The following is a 27,883-nucleotide window of genomic DNA, read 5'->3' on the forward strand; positions in this document are numbered from 1 at the left end:
AGTTGCTGATGGAAAACTTTCAAAGATCATATTAATAAGCAATGGGGTTGTGACTATGTTATTAATATGGCTGCTGGCAATCTAATACAAGAGTTTTCTTTTCAGGAATGTCTTTTCATAATCGTCCCATTTTTGTCATGCTTCACTATTACTTTTTCTCAGTGAATATTCTGAAAATTCTACAAATATACCTCCAACAGAAAATAAATTTAAAATTGCATCTGATACTTATGTGGCTTTTATATTTGTCTCTTATTATACATACATCACCTGATAGACAGGACTTGCATCAACCTATGATAATCGTGGATCATAGTTAAATCACATATCATATCATAAAAAATCACTTGCACTTTGACGTTAACTCCATTAATGACTGCATCAACAGGATCAATGACGACATTAGAAATATTGTTTTATGGTGTGGAAACCATGGGCTTACACTAAACCATGCAAAAACTAAACCAATACTTATATGCCACACACGTTTACGGAACTTTCTGGACCCGAACACTATTGAATCCTTAATTATTGACGGAACTACTCTACCATACTACGAAACAGTGAAAAATCTTGGTTTGACATTTAACTCGAATTTGACTTGGACGGAAGCGGTGAGGGATATATGTAAAAAAGTCTTCGCATCTGTCCCCTCACTGAAACGCTTACAAAGATTTCTACCTGAACGGATCAAACTACTGTTGACAAAATCACTAGTACTTCCACACTTCAATTACTGCAACTCTGTGATGAATGACATGGCGGTAGCACTTAGTGAGAAGCTGCAAAGGACTGAAAACTACTGTTTACGTTATGTATGATGTGAGACGAGACCAACACATTACACCGTACTATATTCAGGGAAATATTTTGAAATTAAAAGAACAACGATCAATCAAAATACTAAATTTAGTTCATTCAATTTTACAATCTGGATTTCCAAAATATTTTTCAAACTATTTCCAATTTATATCTCATGATAGTGTAAGAAGCACTCGCTCTGGTTCTCGTACCTTAAGAATGCCCCAACACAGGACTGTAGTGTTTGATAGATCTTTTCAAGTGATGGGTTGTCGTCTGTGGAACTCCCTCCCCCCAGAAATCACTTCCATTGAGGGAGATCGGCGGTTTGTGGCGGCACTGAGACGTTTGTACCATGAACGGTTGGTCGGGGCGGGTCCGTCCTAGGGGTCTGTGGGTGTGGTGCTGGCATTGTGTGTGAGGAGTGTGAGTGAGATAAAACACCATGTATATTATTTATTTCAAAAATATTCTTATTATATTTTTATAAATTATTGTTATTAGGTATTAATTATAGTTTTTAGTCCTTATTAAAAATGGAAGTTGTAATATTATTTTGTGTTATGATTGTATAATTATATTTTTATTTATTTTTTTAGAAGCATCATATTTATAATTTTTTAGTGTTTAGATTAATGTTTAATTTAATTTATTTAGTAAGGTAGATTAGTGTTAATATTTGTTAATAATTATTGATCAGACAGGTTAAGTGTAAGAAAGGGCCATGAGGCCCTAACTTTGCCTGTTTAAATAAACGAATTTTCATTTTTTTTTCATTTCAAAAATTAGGTTTTTATGTGGTGCATATTTTGTTAGTCAATAATTTATGGTTGAAATTTAAATAAAAAATGTGTGATACTAAAGGAGTAAGTACTTCCACTTGTAATTACTATTATGATTGTCCACAGAGATGTGGAGTGCAACAGAACCGAGTTGGAGTTACTCTGAAGACAGACTGTGGCAGGGAAGTAACACCACCATCCATACTGGGTCCTGCCACCAAACCTCCATACACCCAGACCGCAGCTAGGGTGGCAGCAGTTCTAGCCAAGAGTGCTGCTGCCACTCAACCACCCCAGCACCACCAGCGTCCTCAATTCTATGGCCATAATCCTAACTTAAAAAGTATGAACCTTGATTTTAGCTCTATGGTTTTTTTATAAACATGCTAGTTACTTTTTTTTACATATCATTGCTTAAAACCACACCCAAAAGTTTAATCCATTGAAGTAAATTATTTCATTAGTTGTTAAAAGGTACATTCATTTGTCTTGCTTTAGGATCATTTTCCTAATGTTTTTTAGATCTTTAAGATGAATTGCATGTATTAAATAGTTTATATTCTAGTAGTCTCACATTCACCTTCTAATTATTGAATGCAGGAAGATTGGCCAGATACAGAAATCTTGGCCATCTACAAATATTGAGGAAGTAACAGCTCCAGATTTAATTAAAGTTTAGTGGTATTTTCACGATGTGTGAGTCTCTAGGTGCGTATATTAGCGGTTTTACAGATTGGCGCTAACTTCTTTGAGACTGATGAATCACATTACATTAAAGTGATTGGATAGACGAAGACAAAGGAATCAGAGAATGTTGTTGTTTCTCAAAAACATCCAAAATAGATGTAAAAAAGTTTCTTAAATAGACAAGACAAGAAAAAGAAAATCTCCAAACTTGAAAAAATTAGGCCTAAACAATGTGATTTGCCTAAAGATGGCAAGGTGAATAATATTGCTGCTATACTCACATTATGTTGCCTATGTTATAGTATGCTGCTCATAAGCGTTCAGGTATAATGCAGGAATACTTGTTTGATCCAGTGAAGTTATTACATTTAGATTGTCATGAAAGCGCTTTTGGCAGGATAGGTACTAACTCAGCTGCCTCTTGCTTTGGTTTGTCTGACTCGGAACTTGAACCTATCATATTTTGCACTCTGAAATAACTTCCCAGGACCTTGAAGTATTCGAGTAGAAACCAGCAGAAGTGATGTCTCAATTCATTTTTGTTATCTCTTCAATTATATTCAGAAAATCATTGATACTCAGTTCTCACTAGTTTTATGGAGTATGTTTATGAACTCTTATCATATATTATAAAATAACGCGTATACTGCTTATCTTCAGGTACTGACAGCTTAATGGAGTACTACTAATTTTTGTATTCCATAAAATGACAACTTTGTTAATCCTTGTTTATACATCATGAAATTACACCCTTTAAGTTTTTTTAGTTATAGATTTAACCTTCATTTTTTAGATCTATTAAATATTTTGTTTTTATTAGTTTATCTAACTAAGTTTAAGAAATGTTTATAAAAATTAAAATTTTGATATTGTTATAGTTAAAAGTTTATAGAAATTCTTAAAATACACTCCAATTCATATTTTGTTTCTCAGTAGTTTGTGGAACTGATTTTAGAAACTTATTTAACAATGATATTTCTTTCGATTGTTACTACAATGAATTTATGCTTTCTCATAAAAAGTGGTATAAAAGTTTTTGTCTTGATATTTGAGTTACTGTTGTGAAATTTGTTTTGGTTTTGTATATCCATTACAGTATATGTTTTTTTGTTTCAGTACCTCCAGAACTGTTCCTTCTTGGATGTATATTTTTAATAGTAGAGTATGATCGGACAGGGGATAACATTACAGAGTGGACGCAATGCATTACGCAATATGGAGGGGAGGTGGAGTCTTCTTACACACTTAGGGTCACACACATTATCTGCCAGACTCAAAAACATCCTCTAGTACAACAGGTAATCACAAGCCCGTAATCAGACCTGTTTTTGTGGACAATTTTATTGTGGTCTGGGCCATCTGGAAGCCCGGGCTAGCCCCACCACGCTTGTTCGGGGGCGGGTGGCGGTATAAGACAGCCCCCGGCCGATTATCTTTTCCAGGGCCCACTTAATCTGAGGTCGGCCCTGGGTAATTATGTAGTAAATCTATTTTTGTAAGGCTAAGTAACCTCTGATTGAGCTACTTCCTCAATTAATATTACAAACTGTGACTATAAGTTAATACTACTTTTTAGGATATATCAGTTGTATTGACATCAGATTTTAAAATTTTGCCCTTGAATATTTTAAATGGCTGAAGTTTTGTTTAAATTTTTATTGTCTTGATGATCATACATAAGACTTTTCACTGTGCGTGCCACTGTTTTCCATTTTAAAAGAACATTAAAATCCTCGATTTTCCAGGGAAGAAGTAAATTAACTGTCTCATCAGTGCTGAGGAGTTTAATTGTTTGGGAAATACTTTAATGTTATTTGATTGAGTAACATTATTTTGAAAGTACATAAAAAACTATCCATAAAAACAGGGATGGGTTTACTAGGTTTCACTAATGTGTTAACAGGATGTTTGCCTGTATACATGACTTCAAGCGGTTTGCTTAATACTTCACCACTGAATATCAGAGTGATGCTTGTAATACTCTAGTTTTGCCTTACTTCAATTACTGTGACATGGTGATAAATGACATGGTTGTTCCTTCCTTCCTTATAAAAGTCGGTAGGTAAAAAACAGGATTCAGATTGTACAGAATTATTGTTTTCTGTTCATCTTCAATTTAAAACGTAACGATCATGCATCTCTTTATTTTGAGCAATTATTCTTTTTTAAACCAAAATAACTTCGTGATCTTCATCTACTTAGTCTGTTGTATGCAATAATTCACAGTGGCTGTTCAAGTTATTTGGCCCAAAATTCCATCTTTATGTCTGACATAGTGCACATGGAACTCGTAGAGGTTCATCTTTATTATCAATTCCAAATGATCAGACAGCCTTGTTTAATAAATCTTTCACTGTTTCTGCATGTTGTTTGTGGAACTCTGTCCCAGATAACATCAGAAATATCAGTACAATCGTGCAATCGCTTTGTGATATGATGCTACTTAATAGTTTCAACCACTTCAAGACCACTATAACTGCATGTTTCAAAATTTCTATACTGGACATCAACAATTTTTGATGGATGAAAGTCTTATTGAATAAATATTGAGTGAAAAAAGAATCACACCAGTCATATATGGTCAATACATGCCTAATAAGCCAGACTGCCGCTGAGGCATAACATTTTAAGTTTTATGTGATACTGTAAATAAGTGCAGCTTAAACCTTCTCTTCCTAAAGGAGCTAGAAGAAGGTCGCAAGAAGATTAAAATGGAATTAAAAACAGAGCCATTGCATATGCAGTTGTATCTTAGGTTATATCATTTTGTAGTTACATAATAGAGGCTATACAGTTTTTACAGACCATTTTTTACCAGAATTCCTCTTACTCAAATTCTTGTGTAAAACAAACTTCATGACAAGAACTATAACCATAAACAGGAAAGGTTTGCCAAATGAAACAAAATCTTAATTAGAACCCAGAGAAACAGTTAAAGCTGTAAAAAATAAAATACTGTTATATAAAATATTATCCTAATATAAAATAAAAATCTAAAGTGACCAGTTCTCCTAATATCTTAAACCTGCAATAATACATTATTACAATAAATACATGTGAGGAATTATCACTTTGATATCATGATCTACAGTAACTTAGATGACTGAAGGACTATTAATTATTGAAAGAAAGTCACATTCAGATTTTTTGCTAGGACGGCTTTGAATGTTCTATACAAAGAAAATTCTATAAAGAACAATGTCAAGTACCAATTTATTGTCAGTGTTATTGATAGCATATCTGATTAGTGGTCATCATTCAGGCAAAAACATATTCCTGGTGATGGTGATGGCATTGGACATTGGAGGACGACTTGGTCTGAAAGATTGAAAATAAGCTAAAGACCTGTTGGGTATGCACGACAAAGGAAAGGATTACAATAAATCAAGAAAAAAATCACAATTAGTCAAATCAAATCGTACTTTATTCACAATGTGTATATAAATAAACATACAAACATTGAATTGCGTCATCACATTGTTTGCTTAAATTATTTATTATAAACTATATTAACTATAACTTAAATATCATGTAAAATTTCATAAAAGATTACAAAACCTTTTCAATAAGTTATCATATTTGTATATGCCTTAAATACTGTGTGGCAATTTGTAATAAAACTGTATACCTGCAACCATTGGTGCAACCGATTTCTTGTTAAGTAATTATGATAGGTGCCAAGTTTTAGTAATCTTTCATGGGTTTCCCTTTCTGCCAAAATGGTTTCCATAAGTAACGGTGATTGTCAAAATACCTAAACTAGAAAAGATATCTCTTTTGCTGCCTTGTTGTTTTAGACCTGAAATGGTTTGAATACATTACTTCAGCAAGAAGAAAATGTTTTGCAGATTTCTATTACTAGTCGAACCACCAAACTCTATCAAATGAAACGTGTTAGTGCATATGAGAAAAGTATATCGTTTTTAATGTGCCTGTAATACAATATTTTGAGATACATTTTAGGGCATACAATCCGGAGGATCATTTTTTGAAGAGCCAAATATGAGTTTCTCTGTCACACTTTTATTTAACATAAACCTAAAAATTGTGTCTGGTCTACTTATTTAATTTCAATACTATAAATTTTAGTGGATCGCTTTGTTTAGATTTGTTTTGTTGAGTCTGGAATAAAATAAAATAAGTTTGATCAGGATTAAGTAAAAAGTTCTTATCGCTGAAGTAGTTTTTAATTGATGTTACATTTTGCTTTGATATTCTTATTTCATTCACTGCTTTATTTGATAAAATAAGGTTAGAATCATCTGTGTATAAACACATTTGCATTTTATACCTGTTACAGTTGTTGGCAATACTTTAATATAACACAAAAACAAAACTGGTCCAAAAAAGACCCTGGGGGAAACTCCATACAAAACGAATCCAATTTGTGATTTAACACTGGTTAATTTATTAATTTTATTGACATATGGCAGTTCCACATACTGCTTCCTATTTTCAAAGTATGCAGTAAACCAATGTAAGGAAATACCCTTTATACTTAATTTTTTTGAAATGAATGAGAACCACAGCTTACATATCCAACACACTGTTCATTAATGGCAGGCTGTTCCACAGCTGACAATAGGAAACTTGGTACATTATCAAAAGTAACTGTTACTGCTATTTTAACATTGCATTAATCAAACTCATAACCTTTGCACAATTATCAGGAAAGTATTACTTTGGACAGTCTATATTTAAAACATTGTTATTGTAAGAAAATATGATGTTATATTTGAAATTGTATGAGAATAAATTATTTGTAAATAAATGCTAAATTGGTTTTTGTAACTGCTACAAAACACTTTAGTCACTAGATATAATCAAATGTAGTATTGCCATTGATCATTTTAAGAATAAAGTTCCAAACAGTTAGTTTATTGTTTGTTTTTGCTGTGTTCAAGTATAAATGTGTGCTGGAGTAAATGTAAACAGGAGCTAGCCTGTTACACATTGTTAAGAAATTTTCCCTCTTCCAAACTTTGTAGTTCATCACAACAAACCTATTTTTCGTCAGTGTTAAATTTGTTGTAAGAACTTTATTTTTACTTTTACCTTCCGGTGATTAGCTCACTTGACCTGTACGCTCTATTGAATGGGACTTGGATAATTTTAAAGTTTGCTGTACTAATGTTTTGTACATGTAAATAATACTCCACAAGCAAATAAAGTTACTACTTTCCAGTAAATTCAGATGTTGTATAGTTTTTAATCAAAGACCTTTTTCGTAAGTTGGACTAGCATTCATTTTCTTCTAAATCTAAAATTTTTGGGAGGAGCAGGATACATTGATCATTTTCAGTTAATACAATAAGAATAATTTCATTCAGAATATATTACTTTATATTTAAGGGGCTCTTAGCTATCGTTATACCACTGTAATCAAGTGTTTTTATTCCAGGGTATCAGAGATGCAAAGCGCTGTGTTACAGCAGAATGGCTCAGTGATGTGTGTCTCAAACAACAAGTCCTCCCTCCTTGGTTGGCTCTGCACTTCCCCACTCCCTATAGGTCTAGTCTACCACGTTTTCAAATAAAATATGAGTTATTCGTAGTGCATGAACTTGTACAATAGTACAAAATTTGTATTATTAATTAATTTAAAACAATACAATATATAATCCATCCCTTTTAATTTACTGTTTGTCTGCCTGTCTCTGTGTGGTTTTTATTCTAAAATTCATATTTTTAGAACTTATCACCCGAGTTCAACTAACTGTTGTAAACTTTTTGTGTTTATAGTGTCTATCAATAAAAAAGTTTGGTTGAGTGCATATAAAATTTAAAAATTAAGACAATTTAAAATATTTAATCCAAAGTTTCTTAAAAAGTACTAATTTTATAAGGAAGTATCCAAAGTTTCTTTTTTTTTTACTTATCACCAAATGAAATGACACTTTAAGTGTTGAAATCTGAAAACAAGTAACTGACTCTTGGCAAATTTAGTCCGACCATGCATGACCAATTTCAAATTTCTAAAATAAGATAACAGTTCAACAATCGAAAACTGTAAATAAATTAACATATTGAAACCCACTGTTGAACTGTTTATATATAAAACTGTTTAACATATCTACTTTGAAAGGTAATAAGTTGTATAGTAATATTAAAATAGTCTGCTTAATCCATAAGAAGGGAGCATAATACTTCTCAATCACCCTGTGTTCCTACGTTTATCTTTCAATATGCACAAGTGTGGGTGATAGTGATAGCAATACCATTGTTATAAAGGTTGCAGAACCTACAATAATATTTTATAAATACATTTAAGTATTTTTAAGAATATAAACATGCATTTTTATTGTATACAATTAAAGAAAACTTAATATTACTTAAATTAATGTTATATTATGTATATGATTCCAAGTTCAAAAGGGTTATTATGTTTTTAAATATAAATTAAACATTTTTTTTTATTTAAACACTTGAGTGGTATTAATCATTAGTCAAATCCAGCTTCCTTATAGTGTAGAAACCAAACTTCTGTATATACCAAATTTAAATAACATTTAAATTTCTTAGTTTATATCATTCATTGAGTTCTGCTTTTACAGTGTAAACAAATGGGTGTGTGCAATATGCATGATGCATTTTAAGAACAATATATGGCTCAGTCTCTACTTAAAATTGTGAAATGTTATGTTTTAAAACTGATAATCCTTCAATTAAAATTATGAAACACACTTTACGGTTTGAAACTTTACATTATGAAAAATATTTTTACCACATTATGAATAAAAACCTGGATGTTTTGAAACTTGATGAACTGATATCGCAAATCTGCCAAACTGAAATAAAATATAAACTATATGTTCTGAATCTGGAGGTATCCCTGTATATCCCTCCTGCCAATAGCATTGCATGATGCAGTAATCTAGATTAAGTTCACTAGCTGTTGAAATTCCAGTCTGCTTTTCAGTAACATTTGTCAATAAATTGCATATTGGTAGTTTAATGTTTAATTGAAATATTGTATGTTCACAGTGAAGAAAAGCCATGCCGTAATTTGATTATTAGTTACTCTGGTTTTGAGGGAGAGGAACGAAGTAAAGTCAAGAAAATGATCGAAGCAACTGGAGCCAAATTAACCTGTTATTTCTCAAGTCATAACAATATTTTAGTTTGTCGCAGGTAATTGTTTCTGTATTTATAATTTTTAGTTTGGTGTTTAAATGTTTCATTGTTTCGTCTAATTTGGATTAGGTCTTTAAGAGGTGGTGGGTCTTGGCCTGCGAAGGAGCCAATGGATCTATCCTTTCATTTATTTTAGTAGTTAGGCAGGAAATGCTTTGGGACTCCTGTTAAACAAACTGTCTATTACTAGCAGAGCATCCTTTGATACATTACATATATGTTTTAATATGAAAGCCAAAGTAAAAATGTAGCAGAAGTAAAGTATTTTCGACTTTTGTTTGGGTGTACAGTTAATTGCTGAAAACTTCATCATGTGCATGACTAAGGGCCACAACATTTTTTTTTAAACGTTTAACACGAGGAAGATATTTGCAGAATTTGTCCAAACATTTGCCATCGTTCAGTGTTATAAAAAAATTAGTAACACTGTGTATCGAGATCTGCAATCTGATCTTTTCCTTCTATGAATATTTAACCTAAAACATTACTACAATGTATAAAAAAAACAAATCATACCAGAGTGTTGTGACACTCCTAAGTCAGGAATCACAAAAACCGTGTGTGTCAACTCCATGCACACTAACTCAAAATTGTGGCCAGGAGGGGTCACTTCTGGCTGGTTTATAATTTCCAGTTGGACCTACACTGAGCACAGCAAAAATCAATGTGTCACTAGATCGGGGCAACGCTATGGATGTCCAGGAGCGGTACCTCACTAACTGCAAATTACGAGATATTGGGGGTGCAAGGGTAAATCTATAGGTCTAGTCTACTGCGGAGGATGACTATTGGAGTTGGTGGGCCTCCCTAGGTGTTAAAGGCCGTTGCTAGCCTAGACATAAGGGCATGCTGCCCCTACCAGCTTTGACTGGAGAAGATGTATAAAGCTGGCCTCCCTTTCTTATAAGGAGACATGACTGAGATTAATATAAAAAAATCTTACTCATGGATTACAATAGGAGACAGCCTCTACCTCCAACTTACCCATCCAGAATATCTTATCATTCTGAAAGCGTAAAGTTCCTTTTTAGGACTAAGTACAATTCCTCAGCTTCTTGTCCTAAGAGAACAAACCAAAAATAACTCTTCAAACATGTATTTAATACAAACAAAAGATTAATTATTAAAACTCAACCAACAAATACAGGTCATGATAGGTCTGCACTTGCCAACTAACGACTGATATCTACTAGAGGCCTATATTAAATGGCGATCATCATGTCAGAAACAAGATGGCAGCTAAAAAGGAGGAAACTGGAGTGGGCCTTTTTCATTATTGGTTCATTCTAGATAAACTCCTCAAACCCATATTGTGACTCCCAATGGTTTATTATAAATTTCTAATCTGTTTGATAATTTCGATTTCCTTCTTAGTTCATTTTTCAGAATTGGCAGCCAAAGCTCTACTAATTTTATGTGTGAAGCCTTCATTAATTTCCTTTTAAAGAATTGAAGTTCCCAATGTATTATGTTGGCTTCATCCCAATTCAAACGGTGGTCTTCAGACCAACAATAATGTTCAATTTTTAATTTATCTGTTAGCCACTTTCTTATGTTTTTGTTTGTTTTTTTTTTAGCCTTATTTTTAATGGTATTTTTGTCTCAACTATGTATTCACTATTACAACTACATTTTATACTGTAAACACAGTTTTTGAAATCCATTGTGCCATTGTTTGGTTTTGTTTATACAAGATTTTGTCAAATAGTGTTGTGTGTTTTAAACACGGTGCTAATGTTGTAGTTTTTACCTACTCTTCTAATTTTTTTAAATAATCCTGGCACATAAGAGATTGAAATAAACGCAAATTTATCACAATTCTGTTTTTCTGACTCAGGAATGCTTCTTCTGGTTCGTTTGCACTTATTTATTACTAATTGAGGGTATCCATTGCTTCTGAGATCCGATTCAATTTTCTTAAATTCTTCTTTTAGTCCATCTTTATCTGAGCACAAGCTCTTTGCTCTATCAAACAACGAGTAGGCTACTCCTTCTTTGACAGATTTTTGATGGTTGGATTGATAATTTAAATATTTTCCTGTGTGTGTTATCTTTCGAAAAACAGTTGTCTTAAGGACATCCCCATCTCTTAATACACACACATCCATAAAGAGTATTTTTCGTTTGGGCTTATTTATTACTGATTGAAGATATCCATTGCATCTGTGATTCAACTTTGCTCTATCAAATAACAAGTATGCTACTCTTTCTTTCATAGATTTTTGATGGTTTGATTGATAGTTTAAATTTTGTTCTGTCTGTTTTCTTTCAAAAGCAATAGTCTTAAGGACGTCCCTATCTCTTATACACACACATCCAATAACCAATAAAGGAAGCTTGTTTTGGAATTTTTCTATTGTGAGGTGGATGGATTCCACCGTTAATGTGATTCAAAATCCCATTAAATTTATTGTCTCCATCAGTAAAAACAACAGAGGTATCACTCATATACCTCCATCAAATCTCCGGTTTGAACTTAGCTAAAGCTAAGGCTTTTTGCTCAAATTCCCTTATAAATATATTGGTGAAAATATGAAACAGTGCTCTCCCCTCATATTGATGTGGCAAATTTGACCCTCTAACTAATTATCTACTTAAACTATTATTTTTATGATTTAATTTTGTAATCAATATTTCTAAAGGTTTTTTGCAACATAGGAATGCTTCATCTTATTTTCGTCAAAAAGAGCAATAAATCACAAGTTTGCAAAACAAAACAGGTGGGTTTTTAATCAGATTCATAATTTTTCTATATTAGTGTACAATGGAATGAAAATTTTGAGTACTGATGTGGGTTAGGTGTAAATAAAGTTTTGAATCTGCTGATCATAGAACTGAAGGGAAAAAATTGGTATTAACATAAAGGCAGCACACACACACACATAAAACAGACAAGTTCCTCAAATATAAATGTCCATCTCTGGCAATCACTGTTCCTTTGACCAAATATCTACTTGAAATAAACTTCTGCCACTAATTCTTTGTTTTTGACAATGGAAGGATCAACAACAAACCCAACTAATTTGTTTTGTAAAGTTGTGTAATATATCGTTCTTTTTGACTAAAAAAAGTAAGCACCCATGTGTTACAAAAAAACCTTTAGGAACATTGATTACAAAATCAAATCAATATTAATAATAATTTATACTAAGTTGATGGAATCAAAGTGATAAAATAACATAAAAACTGTGTGTAACCTAGCCTTCATTATTGTCCAACCAAAATTAAATACTTTCATATCTTATTGAAATGAAGAATGCAAATACTTTTGGATATTTGTTTTATTAGATCTCTGGTTTCGCTAAATATTGTTGTTATTGAAATATACATTACAAAACTATTTAAAACATTCTCCCTTGTTTATTACACTCTTTGAGCATATATTTTTTTATACGTCATGTATTTTAGAAAATATATGTTTTTTTCCTTCCTGAGGAAAAAGGACAGTTTGTCCCCACGCTTAGTCCTAAAAGGACCTTTGGGCCTCCCTTACTTTAATTTTTGTGTCCTCAAAGTCCAAGGCTTTTGCAGAAACCAATCATATTATATGTTACTGACTCATGTATAATTTTGCAAAAAGTGGAACGAAATTATTTAAATACATTCTTCAATGTACCACACTTGCAGCATGTCTCATTAATTCTGAGCTCTTAAGTTCTGAGATGACCATGCCAGCAAATGTGGTTATTTATGGTCGGATCAAAACAAAGCCAATATTATTTACGCTTTTATTGCACTCTCTTCCTGTTGGGAACTAAGCCAGATTTTCTGTTAAATGTATGTTTACACATGGATGGGAGAGGTATTGTTTGTAAAGTGTTAATGTTACTTATCTTTTTAAAACAATTCCTGTGTTGTGTCATTTTCCAGTATTTTTATAGGTAAAACAGTTAATTGTAACCTAACACTGCAAACACACAGCAATGTTACTTCTAAAAATGTTACTGGAATAAATGTTATTGATTCAAGTTTCTGAACCATTTATCTGCTTTACAGATCAGACATAATTTCCTCAAGCCTAAATGGTCCAAACTCGAATTTTATGAGAGTGATCTCTGAACTAGTTTCTTTAAATCTCCAGAAATATAAAATAAAAAGGTTCAAAATCAAGAAATGGGTACTCGTTTTCCTCAGTGTCAGTTCTAAGCCCTTCTCTACTATAATATCTCAATGATCTTTCTCTAAAATGACAATTTAGTTTATCACAACATAAAAATGACGCAACACTGAGCTGTTCACACAAAAGGTTCTATGGTGACCGTATGAGAAAGGAACTCAATTAGAGGTGGCATACAAATAATGGTGGTCATTAAAGATTATTTGAATATAAAAATGTATCTAAACAATATATAATATATTCTTGTGAATTAATTTATTATTATCTAAATGTGATTGTTGTAGGCCTGATGGAGAGAAATACAGAAGAGCCAGAGAATGGGGCAAATCTGTCGTGAATGTCCAATGGCTCAATGAAATATTGTTTGGCCATTATTCTTGCCTACAGCAACCAGATAGTCACAAGTATCAACAATACAATTTGGGCAATCCATTTCGAATTGACTATATATTGGTACCACATCTTATGGGTAATTTCTGTTTTATGTTGTAAAATATCAGATACATTTTTAAACACACATTTCCCTTTGAAAACATTAACCTTTATTACCAAATTAAGACAAACTTTACTTTTATTATGTAAAAAAATTATTTGTTAGTTGTAAGTATAATAAAGTCCTGTTGTTCTGGTTATTGGTTATCAGCACTTTTGGGTAGTTCTGACATTGTTTACATGAAAAAAAGAAAATATTTGTGTAATCTTTATACAATTTGTTCAGTCAATTTATCTATAATGATCATATACACAGTTAGTCATTCATTGTGCAAAATACTATTCAATATACATTTAGGTTTATTAGCTTCCATTAAATTTATCTCTAAAAATTGCAGTATTTTTGGCCTACTTGTGTGTTATACAAAAATTAAATATTGTCTGAACCAATGCTTGAAATTTAACATATGACATATCGAAGTTCAGAATGAAACATAGAAATAAATGTTTTTCACAAATATATATTTATTTATAAAATCAACATTAGGTTTGTTTGAAAAATATATGATGTACATTTATATATTATTCTGTGTGAATTATGTTTAGATAAATTATTTTATCAGGTGGATTAAAAAAAGAAGTCTAAAATATACATACTGGTCCAAATTTAATGCTGCCTTAATATTTTATATATATATATATATATATATATATATATATATATATATATATATGTTTTTTTCGAAAACAGGTTATGTCTTATATTAGTTTATATAAATATATAAAAGAATTTCACTTTCCGAAAGAACAGACATCAAGTCAATGAATACCTGTATTGTAGACTATAAAACAATATTTTATGTAATATTTTTTCATTAAACCATTGTCATTAGTGAAATAAAAAACAAATAATAACTTTTTTTTAAAGTTGTATTTAAAATATGTACATGGACAAAGAGGTTCCACTCTCTACTTAGTTGCTCAAGGATACTATCCTCTTTCATCCTGCCACCCCCTATATGTCAACAGGATAAAAACCCTCACTTAAACTGATAATCGTAAGTAAATTGGTTCCTCCTATTTGCAACCATGTGAGTTTTAAAGCAATCAGTAAATATGTACATGATCACAAGTTACAAAATCAAGCAATTGTGTATGTGTTGGATTTTGAAGTGCTCGAGGATTCCTTATTCTTTCTGCCATCTCCTGTCAGTTGGCAGGATAAAAATAAAGCCCTACAAAATCAGTACTTTTGAATGAATTGGTTCTTCCTCTTTGCAATTATGTAAGATTTAAAGTAACCAGTGAATATTAACACAATCACAAGTTACAAATGCAAGTGCCTGCAAACCTGCTGGATACCCGGCGATAGTGGATGAACAAACACCTAACTTGCTGTACCGGTGATCACCGGTTCTAGAGTTAAGAACAGAATTTGGCATTTTAGAGAAATTAACAAATCAGCAGTCGTAATAAAAGTTTTGGAAGAGATAATGTAAATTTTTTCACCTAACATAGACTATTCGCATCACAACTGGTTATAATCTTGGTTAATGTATAATTGTATTTGTTAATATCTTGAAATAAGATTGTTTCAAAACAAATCTTGAGTTTTATACCTTTGAATATACCCTTAGTTTGAACTGAAAATTGTATGTTTATACCTATATCCAATCTAAATAGAAATAAATGATTAGGTTCCTTTCCAACCAGAAGTCAGAATATTCTTTATTGCAATGTCTTAAAAAATTGCATTGGAGTCAAAGTATCATTTCTAATCTAAAATAAAATGATGTGGAGTCTCAACATACACTAGCTTAAATACTAGATTAGTAGTGAATTTCTATAATATTAGATCAGTGTAATGCTAACAGAATCAAAACGTCCATCCTTTTGAGTTGAAAATAATGTTTTATTGTAAAAAACAATAATGCTGGTTTATAGCAATTATAAATTATAACCGATGATATTAATATTGTGTGGTTGTGTAATATGAACGTTTATATAATTTTGTGTTTTTCTTTAGCTGCATGGAAGGCACCAATTAATGTATCCCAACAAACATACGAAATACTGAAATCCAAAGTTCCAGTCGTAAAGCGGAAAAGGCCTCGAACAATTTATTCTACTCAGTATGTTGGAAAATGTGGGAGTGATAACAAAGACTGTATGATGGAAGGAGTAGAAATCATTAATCCCAATCCTCCACCACCAGAAAACCAACCTTGTGTTTTATTCTCCGGATGTTTTGGGGATAGCTACAAAGAGGATGAAAGGGTAATGTTTGTTTTAAGTTTTATACGATTATTGAATTCTATAGATAACAGAAAGAAGGATAAAAATTTGTGTACTCTAATAAATTTTAAGTTGTGGATTAACATTATGTACATAAGTGAACATTTCTTTTATAATTGATCTCGATAAATTTTAACTTGTGTTGCACATTATGTACATTAGTAACAAATTTTGTAATTGATCTTCATACAAAGAACTCCCAATGATAATAAATGGATGAAGTTATTTGTATGAAATATTGTAGGTCGGACTGTGATAACCTCGGTGGTTTTTGCCCTTAAAAAAGAAAAGAAAAATTTTAGATAGATAACCAAAGTAACGAAACATAGTATAATTGTTCATAAGGATATGGACTTTGAACATCATAGTGCTAGTGTGGAATTGATTGTAGATAATTATGAAAATATGGAAAAAAACATTGCATGAAAAACTAACAAATTTCTCCCTCAATGGAAGTGAAGACTTGGAAACATCTTTAAGTCTGGCTGCAGAAGCAGGTAACTTACTTTTATGTGAAAACAATAAACTTAAACAGGAAATTCATGATAAAAAGTTGGAATTCGTTAATTTACAGTTGGAAACTGAAGATAAATTAAACATTGCCAAGAAAGAAATGGACACCCTTTCCCTACAACGTTATGAGCTAACAAAAGAAAACAACATGGAGAAATCACAGCTAATTATGAGACTTCAGGAAAAAACACAGTTACTAGAAGATATTGAAGAGCAAGAATATAAAGAAAAGTGCTTTTATGATAAAAAAATAAAGAACCTGGAAGATAATTTAAGTAAAATAAAATTTAAGTATGAGGAAAATGATAAAAAAATGCAGGAAACACTAAAACTAACAGTTGAAAAGTTGAATAGTGAAATAAAACTTTAAAAGAAACATTAAAAATCTACAAATCAAAAAATGGAGAAATGCTTAAACTGCAAACAGAGATCAAAGGATTGCACAATGTAAATGTCGGACTGATGGAGAAAATGGACTCCTTGAAAGTGAGGAAAGACTCAAAATCAGTGTTGGAGGTTAATGATCTTAATACTAATACTCGACTAGCTATTACTTCGGAGCTCTTAAGCCAGAACTGTCTTACCGATTTTACATTGCAACCTTATTTTGAGCTTCTGAATGAGCATTGTTTGGAAAACACTTCAAGCATTGTGGTAAACCCACTTATTGTGCACGCATCACAGATTTCTAAAGAGTATGTACCTATGATTGACCTCCTCTTATTGAAAACAAAAGAAAATATAATACTACCAATTAATAACTCAGACAAACCTGAGGTTGCTGACAGTGGGTCACATTGGAGTACCTTGGTTTATCAAAGAACTGCCAATAAATACTACTATTTTGATTCATACAGGAATCTAAATTTGAGTTCAGCAAATAAAGTTGTCAATAATTTGTCAATGTATCTTGGAGACGCTGCATTGACTGCCGATTTCTCCATTTTAAATGGTCCTCAGCAGCAGAATGGGTATGATTGTGGAATTTTTACCTGTTGGGCTATTGAATCCATCATTCATGGCATTTTAAAAACTGGCTCTCCAAATTTTGATTTCATACAAACCGTTGTACTAGATTTACCACAAATAATCGTAAAGCGCTCGCTTTTGTCCTATGTTTTGATGAATAGTTCTCAGTTAGACGGTGAGAGATTTTTTTAATTGATGGTAGAAAAACCAAATAAAGAGCGTGAGAGACAGACAAGGGACCAAACTTACGAAGGGGTATACACTTATCAGGAAGGCAAAAATGATTCAGAAAAAATACAGAGTTCTGATCTCTTCCAGTGCAAAGTCGTACACGATGGCAATAAACAAAAGGATGCTTGGCTCACTGTCAAATCATGCAATAAAAATGGAAAAAATACAAGTCATAATAAAAAAAAGAGAACAATAGGCTTATATCTATGACTGGGTTGGACACAAATAACAAATATAAAGTTTTAGCTGATGTACAAGAGACAGAACAATCTTCAGGGACTACACTGGCCTCGACACCAACACAAAGTAACAAGAACAGAGCTATGAAAACTGCTAGAATCAAACATAAAAATGAAAAACTTGGGTCAGTAGGGACTAAACTTCTTGAGTTGCCTGAAACTAGGATGATTATTTGTTCTGACAGTCAAGGTAGCAACATTGCTAATAAAGTAGAGGTACTCAGCCATGGGAAAATCAATGCTTTCGGATATAGTAGAGCTAACACAACACTGATGCAGGTGATAGAGTCGGCATCCTTGGACAATGAGAACCCTGTTATTCTGTTGGGTGGTACAAATGACAGTCTAAGTGATAACATGCAAGAAATATATGAGTCAGTAGAAAATAAATTAATTACAATAAGTCAAAACAGACCAGTATTTATTACTACAATTCCAATCAGACATGACAAGCCTTTTAATCACCCTACTAACCAGGATATACAGCTAGCTAACAATTATATCAGTGAGATAACAGCTCGAAATGGTAATGTTCATCTCCTTAATCTCAACGGTTTTAGAAGATCTGATTACACCAGACATGGTTTACACCTGAACAATAAAGGCAAGACAAAATTGGCTCACAAAATTATAAAAAGCATTTCTTGGTGGCACTCCTGGACCAGAACTTATGGAATTAGTCAGAACAACATTGAAACATCTCTTAAGCCTGAGGAGGAGCTTTCATTTCCTGTTTCGGAAGGGGAGAAAGTGTGTTCGGGCTCCTGTATTCAGGTGATTGTTGAGAACATGGCAACCGTCATTAAGAAATTCGAAAATGACAAATCGACAGCCTTTGCCCACTGCATATCCTCTGATTTTGGGGAGCCTAGACAGATGAGTGCTGGTGTTGCTGTGGCTTTTAGAAATCGCTTTGGGAAACCTTTACCATCTCAGTGTCCCAGTACACATTTGGCATGTCAGACAATTGAAGATGGAGCTACCATATATAGTTTAATAACCAAACAGAAATATAATTGGAAACCATCAAAAGATGACTATGACTTGGCCTTTAAACAACTAAAATTAAATTTTCAAAACAAGAAACTAAAACGATTAATTTGTTCTCCTCTTGGCTGTGTACGGGATAATATCTCACTGTATCACTTCATCTCAAATGTAAAGGATTTCTGTAAGGCAACGGGGGCACTAGTTCAAATAGTAACATATAAAGAAGAGTCTTCAAGAACCCTAAGAAATGGACTAAATTTTGAAGAATTTATACACAAAATGCGCCAAATGATAAACAAGGAAACTATGCAAACATCTAAATCCCCCAAAACACCAATAACAAATGACAGAATAACATTAATTGGACAACACAAACAAAATTGCTCAAACAACTTGCCATCAGTGAACGAGGACAGATCTCCTAATCCGGCCCAAACTCAACTCTGTGAGCAACCTAAATCGCCTCAATTCAACCACCAGACTATGCAGCCTGGACTTCACTACACAACTGGTCCAGAGGTGATGTCCAGCCAAGAAGCAATGAGAGATAAAAGGTCTAACATCAATCTGGATACAGAACAATCGGCAGTGGAGAGGGCCCCAGCAAGCTTCGTGACACTGTACGGGGAGCAGCTGAGACCGCAAAATCGGACTGGTGATGTGTTTGTGGTTCCGGGAGACCTCACATTTTCTGAGGCTCTAAAGCAGAGTAATAGTGGTTTTGGTGAATTATTAATTAGTCATAGTCAGGCAGTACTTGCCTCAATAGTGGGTGGCTCCTTGGTTGTAACAGCTGAAAAAAAACTGCCATCCTCCTGTGTCCAGGAGTGTAACCTAGCTGATAGTGATTATAAAATCCATACTTTAAACAGTACTTCTAAAGTCACGAAAATGTTAAGTAAAAAAAATGTAGAAGTAAATAGTTCGTTGACTTTAAACAATACTTTTCTTTATGCTGAAGATATTCTAGTAAATGATGATAGTTTAAATAATTGTAAGGGTATACATGAGGATAAGCATTTAAAAGAAATGTTATATGAACGTAAAACAGGTAACATTCAAAATAAATCAGATGGATTGTCTATTTTGCACCAGAATGTACAGCATCTGCCATCACGTTTGGATATCTTGAAAATAAATCTGGAGGAAGTACATCCTGATATACTAGCATTGTCAGAACACAAAATGTCTGAGGAAGAAATCATGGTATTGAACATTCCAAATTATAAAAAATGCTCCTTCTTTTCAAGATCTAATTCAATTGGTGGAGGGGTTGTCATCATGGTGAGAAAGGATATTAAAAGTAAAACAATCTTAATTCCTGCGGTTCAGAATTTACTAAATGAAAAAGAATTTGAATGTTGCCTGTCAGAAATAACTGTTGACAAGTTTTCCTTTATTCTGGTATGTGTGTACAGGTCTCCTAAACAATATTTTGTAGAATCTTTTTTAGAAAAATTTGACATCTTATGTACAATATTACATGACAAATTCAAAAATATTATTATAACTGGTGACTTTAATATTAACGTTTTAAACCATGACAAAACATATTTTACATTTGTAAATATTTTAAAATCTTATAATTTGGATTACAAAGTAAACTTCCCGACTAGAATCACTACAGAATCAGAAACTGCAATAGATAACTTTGTTACTAATATAAATAGTAAACCCTTGAAAATATGTGGAATTATAACCCAGATCTCCGATCATGATGCTCAAATGTTGGAAGTTTTGGGATTAAATAAGTTACAAAAAAATGTATACAGAAAGTTCTCTAGAAAATATACACAAAAAATATAGAATTGTTTTTGAGATATTTAGGTAGTGAAAGTTGGTCTCAAGTGTACCAAGCTACTGTGGAAAGAAAATATGACATGTTTTGTAATATTTTTTCACACATTTTTGAAATTTGCTTTCCTAAAATTATGGTAACCGATAGAATGTTTGATTTTAATCAGTGGATTTCAGATGACATTAAAATAAAAAAACAAAAAATATTAGAATTAGAAAAAGATTTTAGAATGTTTAAAGATAAAGAGTTGAACGTAACAATTAGAAGTTTAAAAAAAAGTCTTAGAGTTGAAATAAATAATGTTAAAAAAAACTACTTTCAAGAAAAAATAACAAGTTCGGGAAATAAATCGAAAGCAATTTGGAATATTGTTAGATCTGAAATAAATAACCAAAATAAGTCTGTTAAGAATGTAAACATTGAAGACAGTGGTAAAAAAATAACCAACCCTATTGCAGTAAGCAACTGCTTAAATGATTTTTTCGTCAATGCAGTAGACAGGCTTATAGTACCAAACATACATTTTAATCACACAAATAGGGTAAACAGTGAAACCATTCGTAATATTCCTAATGGTTTAACTTTCAGATTTGAACCAATTGATGAGCTTAAATTGGAAAAAATTGTAATGGCCATTGAAAACAAGTCATCTGCAGGAATTGACGAGGTCCCAATAACAATAATAAAAAAGGCCTTTTATTTAATCTCAAAACCACTCACTCACCTTATTAACTCCTCATTGATTTCTGGTATATTTCCTCAAAAGTTAAAAATCGCTTAGATAATTCCAATTTTTAAAAAAGGAAATCTATGTGATCCTGCATCATATAGGCCGGTATCATTGCTCCCTGTATTTTCAAAAATTTACGAAAAAGTAGTTTTTATTCAGCTGTTAAATTATTTAGAAAGGAATCAATTATTGGATGAACAACAATATGGTTTTAGGGTTGGTAGATCAACAATAACAGCAAGTATAAATTTTATTGAAAATATAATTGAGTCAGTGGATAAGCATGATAAAGTAATTGGCATATTTTTAGATCTAACAAGAGCTTTCGATAGCGTTTCACATGACACACTATTAAAATGTCTTAGCAAATAAAAAATAAAGAATTTAATTGGTTTGATTCGTATCTTAAAAACAGGCAACAATGTGTTGAAATACAACATGTAGCTGATGATCCTTTATGCAAATACAAATATATTAAAACATATCGCTCAAAATTGCAAACAATGCAATATGGAGTACCCCAGGGATCGATTCTGGGTCCTCTCCTCTTTCTTTGTTATGTCAGGGGGTTGCCTGGATTGGTGCCTGGGGGTGGCTCTGTCTGTATGTATGCTGATGACGTCAGCATCACTGTCTCAGGCAAATCAAAGGAAAGTATTGAAATATCCTCATTCGTTGGTCTTTCAAGGATACAACAATCTTTAGCAAGTAAAAATTTACTTTTAAATTCAGGAAAGTCTAATTTTATTTCGTTTTCCACAAAACAGGCGAGATCAAAGTTAAACCCTCATATCACTGTTTATAATGAAGAACTGCTTCAAGTGAATAGCACAAATTTTCTTGGATTACTAATAGATAATAATCTTAGTTGGGACCAACATATTGATAAGATACTTAAAAAAATGTCATCTGGACTTTACGCATTGCGTCAAATGGCTAAGGTTTGTAGCATTGACTTTCTAAAAACGATCTATTTCTCATTAATACATTCACATTTGGCTTATGGATTAAATATTTATGGAGCAACGACAAAAAAAAATGTAGACAGAATTTTAGTTCAACAAAAAAAGGCACTTAGAATTATATTACATTTGAAAAATACAGAAACAGTTAAAAAATACTTTGAAGAGCTTGGAATTCTGACAGTTTATAGCTTGTATATTTTCCAAACCGTTCTTTATGTTAGACAATACGACAAATCAACAGACAATAACAATGAACATAAATATAACACAAGATTAAACAGAAGAGTAGAAAAACATACATTACATTTTTACATTTTTTGAAAAGAAAACTACATTCATGGGAACAAAATTTTTATTTAATTTGCCAAGGGATCTGAGATTAGAACCAGATCTTGGCAAATTCAAAAGGAAATTAAAAGAACATTTGTTAAAACTTCCTTTATATTCACTTGATGAGTTCTTTTCAGGATAATTGATTTATATTTTAATAATGGTTTTTTTTTGTGTGTATACGTGTGTGTGTGTGTGTGTGTGTGTGTGCGTGCGTGCGTGCGTGCGTGTGTGTGTGTGTGTGTGTGTGTGTGTATATGTATGTATATGTATATGTATGTATGTTTATATATATATATGTTTGGATAAATAAACTTTATTGGTAAAATAGTAGTAGTCTATAATACTTTGAACAATTAATTGTAAACTGTTAATTACTGAGCATAAATTATGTTAAACTAATTAATGTTATTTTGACCCTATTCAATGTACAGTGTGCATTTTTACTTGAATAAAGTATTTATTTATTGATTGATTGATTGATTGATTGAACCCTTTGAGGGCCGCTGACATTTTCCTAAGTCATATGCATAAAGGCCAGGCTGTTTTTTTTTTTGCATATTTGTAAGCTTTTAGGAAAATAGCTGTTATAAAATAACTATCCAACAGATTTTCATAATTTTATTGTTTTTTTTTTATTATTAAATGAAGAATATGAGACATATTGTTATAAACAAAATTTGTTTTAAAAAATATAAATATTTCAGTTTTTCAAAAAAAGTTGAGTTTGAACCTGATTTGAGTGTAAACAGTATTTTTAGGATTTTCTTTCTTTATACCACAATAAAGGCCATTAAATGCCAAATAAAACCCATGTATATTATACGATTCTACAATAAAAACAAACATGCTGTTATATGTATGTATGTGTTATAAGTGCTGCCCGGTACAGACATTTTATAAATTGTACTTTGTCAGAATTTAGAAATTACATAGTAATATTATAGTTTTCACAATATATCAAATAAAACATCAAGATAACACAAATAAACATGATTAGTAAATGTAGAGATAAATACTTGCTTACATTTCTCTTGTATGAGTGTAAGCAACTTTGTAAAAACCAAAATAACTGTATTATACTTACACTGAAAACTCACGTTTTTCGCTTGGATATAACTCAAATCACTACAGTACTTTTATTAAAAAATACAGTAAAACACTGTATAAGTTATTATTTTAGTTTGTATTTACTCAAATGCTTGGTTATCGACACATAAACAATAAGAATGGCCGTGACGCAACACGGTACTTATCCGCTACGTCGTGAATAGAAGATAAAATCTTTGCATAGGTACTTCGGTATTATAGAAGACCACTATTTTTGGACGAGTTTTCCATATTGGAGACCAAAATAAACTTCATTATACTTCCTAATACTTTCCTTCTTTCATAATGAATCCAAAAATACTCGATGAATCATAATTCCTATTGCCAAATCGCCTGCAAATAGGCCTAGACAAGCGACCCTTCAAGTAGGAATAGACGCATGAATCACCTGTCACTTTCAAATAATAAAACGTGTTCTTTTAGTTTTTGTTTTCATTAATTGCCGTAATAACAATTTCAAAATAGGTTAAACCAAGTCTTAATAATGTAATTTATTTTGTCCAATAAGAAAAACTCTTCTAAAAATAGTGGCCTCCTGATAAGTACCCTGACAGCATATGTTTCATGGATCAAAGAGTAGGGAAACAACATAAAACTCGTATTTATCGATAGTTTGGAACCTATTGAATATAGGTATCTGGTTATTTGGCCAAAATAACGTTGTGCTATATAAAATATTATCGAAATACGAAACGTCAAAATTAGCGACATCAGCACTTTATGCACTTTTCGTACTGTCAAACTTAGGGACGGTGCGGCACTCAAAGGGTTAAATGTTATTTATTTAACAAATGACTTCCTTATTATTTGTAATTTATTGTGTTTGTACTATATTTTCAGCTTATCCAGATTTTTATTTATCTGGATCACTGGTCCCAATTAAACAAGATAAACAAGGTTTTACGGTAATGAGTTTATGCTTATTATGGATTTCCTCATATACCTTCAAAACTTGTTGTGTGTTTGATTTGATATAGTTATAAGATCTCACTAGGGAGACTGATTGTTGGATGTGTGTTAATGTTGTGCAGCGAGTGGTGATGCTAGGAGGAAGGTTAGCACAAACCCCTGATGAAGCAACTCACTTGATCATGAATGGAGCGGGAACACTGAAGCTGTATTGTTGCATATCTACAAGCAAGTATATAGTATCATCTCAATGGCTGAGTGACAGCTTCAATCAATCATCTTTCCTAGGTGAGTCATCCAGCAAACTGCACATTTATACATTCTTAAGCTGTGAATAAGTACAGGATGTATTCAGTAGCTTGTAGTTTATTACCTTAAATTGATGTCTGAAATAATATTTATAATTTATTGAAATATTATGCCAAAACCTTGGCCTCAGGGATTTTATCATTTTTACGTAACGTAAGTGCTGTTGGCAAAGTAAACACCACTATATTTATATAATAAAATGGTGTAGGTCTCATTCAGATAGTAAGCTGACTAACTTTTGTAGATTATTTCTGTTGTGTATGTTTTACTCTTCAAATGCTTTCTTGCTTTATGCCTGTTATCATTAGACTACTGTTTGTTTCTGCAGTTGTTAATGAAAAATTAGTTTGAAATGAACATAATAGAAGACTATTTTGAGGAAGATTTGGACAAACCCCAGATAATGGCTGTTTAGTCTCAAGAGAGTCTATTCCCAACTATAAATTTAAATTGTAAAGACATATTATGTTTATTATGTTAATGGGGGTAAATCCCCCAATCCCCTTCTTCCAATACTTCACAGTAATAAAAACACCACAACCACATATTATGCAACACCATGACTGAAAATGTCTATATATTGATACTGAGGGCTAATAGCCAGTAATTATGATTAAAAAAACAGTTTTCTTATATATTGTTAATGTTTATTTTATAGACTTTTGTTTATTGAAGAGACTAATGAGAAGTTTAGTAGATTTACGTTTTTCATTACTAACAAACAGATGTTCTTTAACGTCATCGTGTCATACTTTTGTAGGCATTTGGCGTGAACAACTCTGAAGCCTCAACATTTATATCATTTCACAGGATACAAAAAGGTCTTAGTGGAACAATATAATAATTTATAATTGATGTATTAAACTGTTACTATTTATTCCAGATGAGAATTCATACATCTATTCCAATCCTGAACTGGAGCAAAAATATAACTTCAAGCTGTCACAAACTTTAACAATGCCTCATCGCAGAACTTTATTCAAGAACAAAAAGTTTTTCTTGACACCTGGCGTGGTACCAGGACGCCCTGCATTAAAGCAGATGATAGAATACGCTGGAGGCATAGTTGAACGGCAAAGACGCTCATATAGGTTTATCCAAGAACAGGAACCATTGTCGTACTTCATCATTACAGTGGAAAAGGACCATCATCTGGTGGCTGACTGTCTCCGAAATGTTGGTTAGTTCCTATATTGGAAAAAGTCATTTTCAAGCCAAACAGTATTTTGCTGTTAATAATCTGCTTTAGATTATTTATTTTTTATATTTGTCTTATACATGACTTGTGTACTTTTATTAGCTTAATAGGACATTTTTAAGTAAATGCAGGTCTTTAAGTTCTATTTGTAAAAATGTTTGATATAAAACAAATTTTCAACCTCATGAAATACATATCTGGTTATTTTATGATTTAAAATTATGTTCTGCACATGTTTTAGTATTCATAATTTATACATATTATAAATTTCACAAAATGATATTGCTTCATATGTCCTAATGAGTTTTTATGATTTATGAATCGTAGTACCACCATTACTTTGCTGCCAGTTTCAACAGCTGATTGATAATGTATGTTTATTTAATCAAAGTAATCATTTGTATTATTTCGAAAATTTGTCTTACTTCGATTTGAGATATTGTATTTTATTGTAGTTTTAAATTCAAACATGTAACATAGTACCCTTTTATAACTTTTTATTTCATGACACATGTTTCAGCAATCATGCCATGATCATAGTAACATTATAACCTCACAACAAACTATAAACAAATAAAAATAACACATATGGTTATGATAATATGTAATGAATTATAGATCTTTGTTCATAAAGTCTACATTCGGGTTCACTTTCTTAATTTTGATATTTATTCAAACAATTGAATTTTTTGTTTATTTGCATGGTATATGTTTACCGAATCTGTTTTATAATTTGAATAAATGAGTAGTTCTTTATTTAATGTAATTAGTTTAAATAGTCCTTATTTGGAATATAATTTTTATTCCATAACTCTAGCATAGCAATAGACCATTCTCATAGTGCTGACTAAAAAATTAAATTTTAATTTTAAATAGCTTTATTCAAACAAAATGTACATCATTGTTTAATAAATAGTGTCATTTTGTATAATTACAATGTCTTCTTAAAACTAGGTATTATGTACTGCACAATCTTTTACAAAATGTATCTACATGTTGTAAAATTTATCAATTGAGTACAATAATTTGCTAACTAAATAATCTCTTAATCTATTCTTAAATTTCTTAATGTTGTTTTCTCTTCTTATCATATCTGGTAACGATCTAAGAAATTTTGCTCCTATATGTGGAGGCTTCTATTTTTAGAGCTCTAGATTATGATGTGACTTTTATTTCTAGCGTTATATGGGTGTGTTTCAAATGGTTCATCAGTGTCCATTGAATTTTTCTTTATATATACATATTGTCCATGAACTGCCAGAATTTTTGTTTTCTTGAAATATTCCCTAGCTGATTGATCAGGTTGTAATTTGTTTATAATGCTTACAGCTCTTTTTTGTTGTT

At 31.7% G+C, this 27,883-nt stretch overlaps 1 protein-coding gene across 2 annotated transcripts in view; it reads left to right on the forward strand.

Annotated features, from left to right (window-relative positions):
* The window catches only part of LOC124369209 (PAX-interacting protein 1), a 121,101-nt gene that overhangs the window by 86,411 nt on the left and 6,807 nt on the right, over positions 1–27,883 (forward strand). For both annotated transcript variants that reach the window (XM_046827046.1, XM_046827047.1), the window contains 8 exons: positions 1,710–1,926; positions 3,387–3,568; positions 7,672–7,781; positions 9,255–9,401; positions 13,806–13,990; positions 15,980–16,230; positions 25,155–25,320; positions 26,225–26,521. In XM_046827046.1, the coding sequence (XP_046683002.1) occupies positions 1,710–1,926; positions 3,387–3,568; positions 7,672–7,781; positions 9,255–9,401; positions 13,806–13,990; positions 15,980–16,230; positions 25,155–25,320; positions 26,225–26,521 (1,555 nt within the window). The remainder of the gene's footprint in view (positions 1–1,709; positions 1,927–3,386; positions 3,569–7,671; positions 7,782–9,254; positions 9,402–13,805; positions 13,991–15,979; positions 16,231–25,154; positions 25,321–26,224; positions 26,522–27,883) is intronic.

Source organism: Homalodisca vitripennis, chromosome X, assembly GCF_021130785.1.
Source record: "Homalodisca vitripennis isolate AUS2020 chromosome X, UT_GWSS_2.1, whole genome shotgun sequence".
Taxonomy (NCBI): domain Eukaryota; kingdom Metazoa; phylum Arthropoda; class Insecta; order Hemiptera; family Cicadellidae; genus Homalodisca; species Homalodisca vitripennis.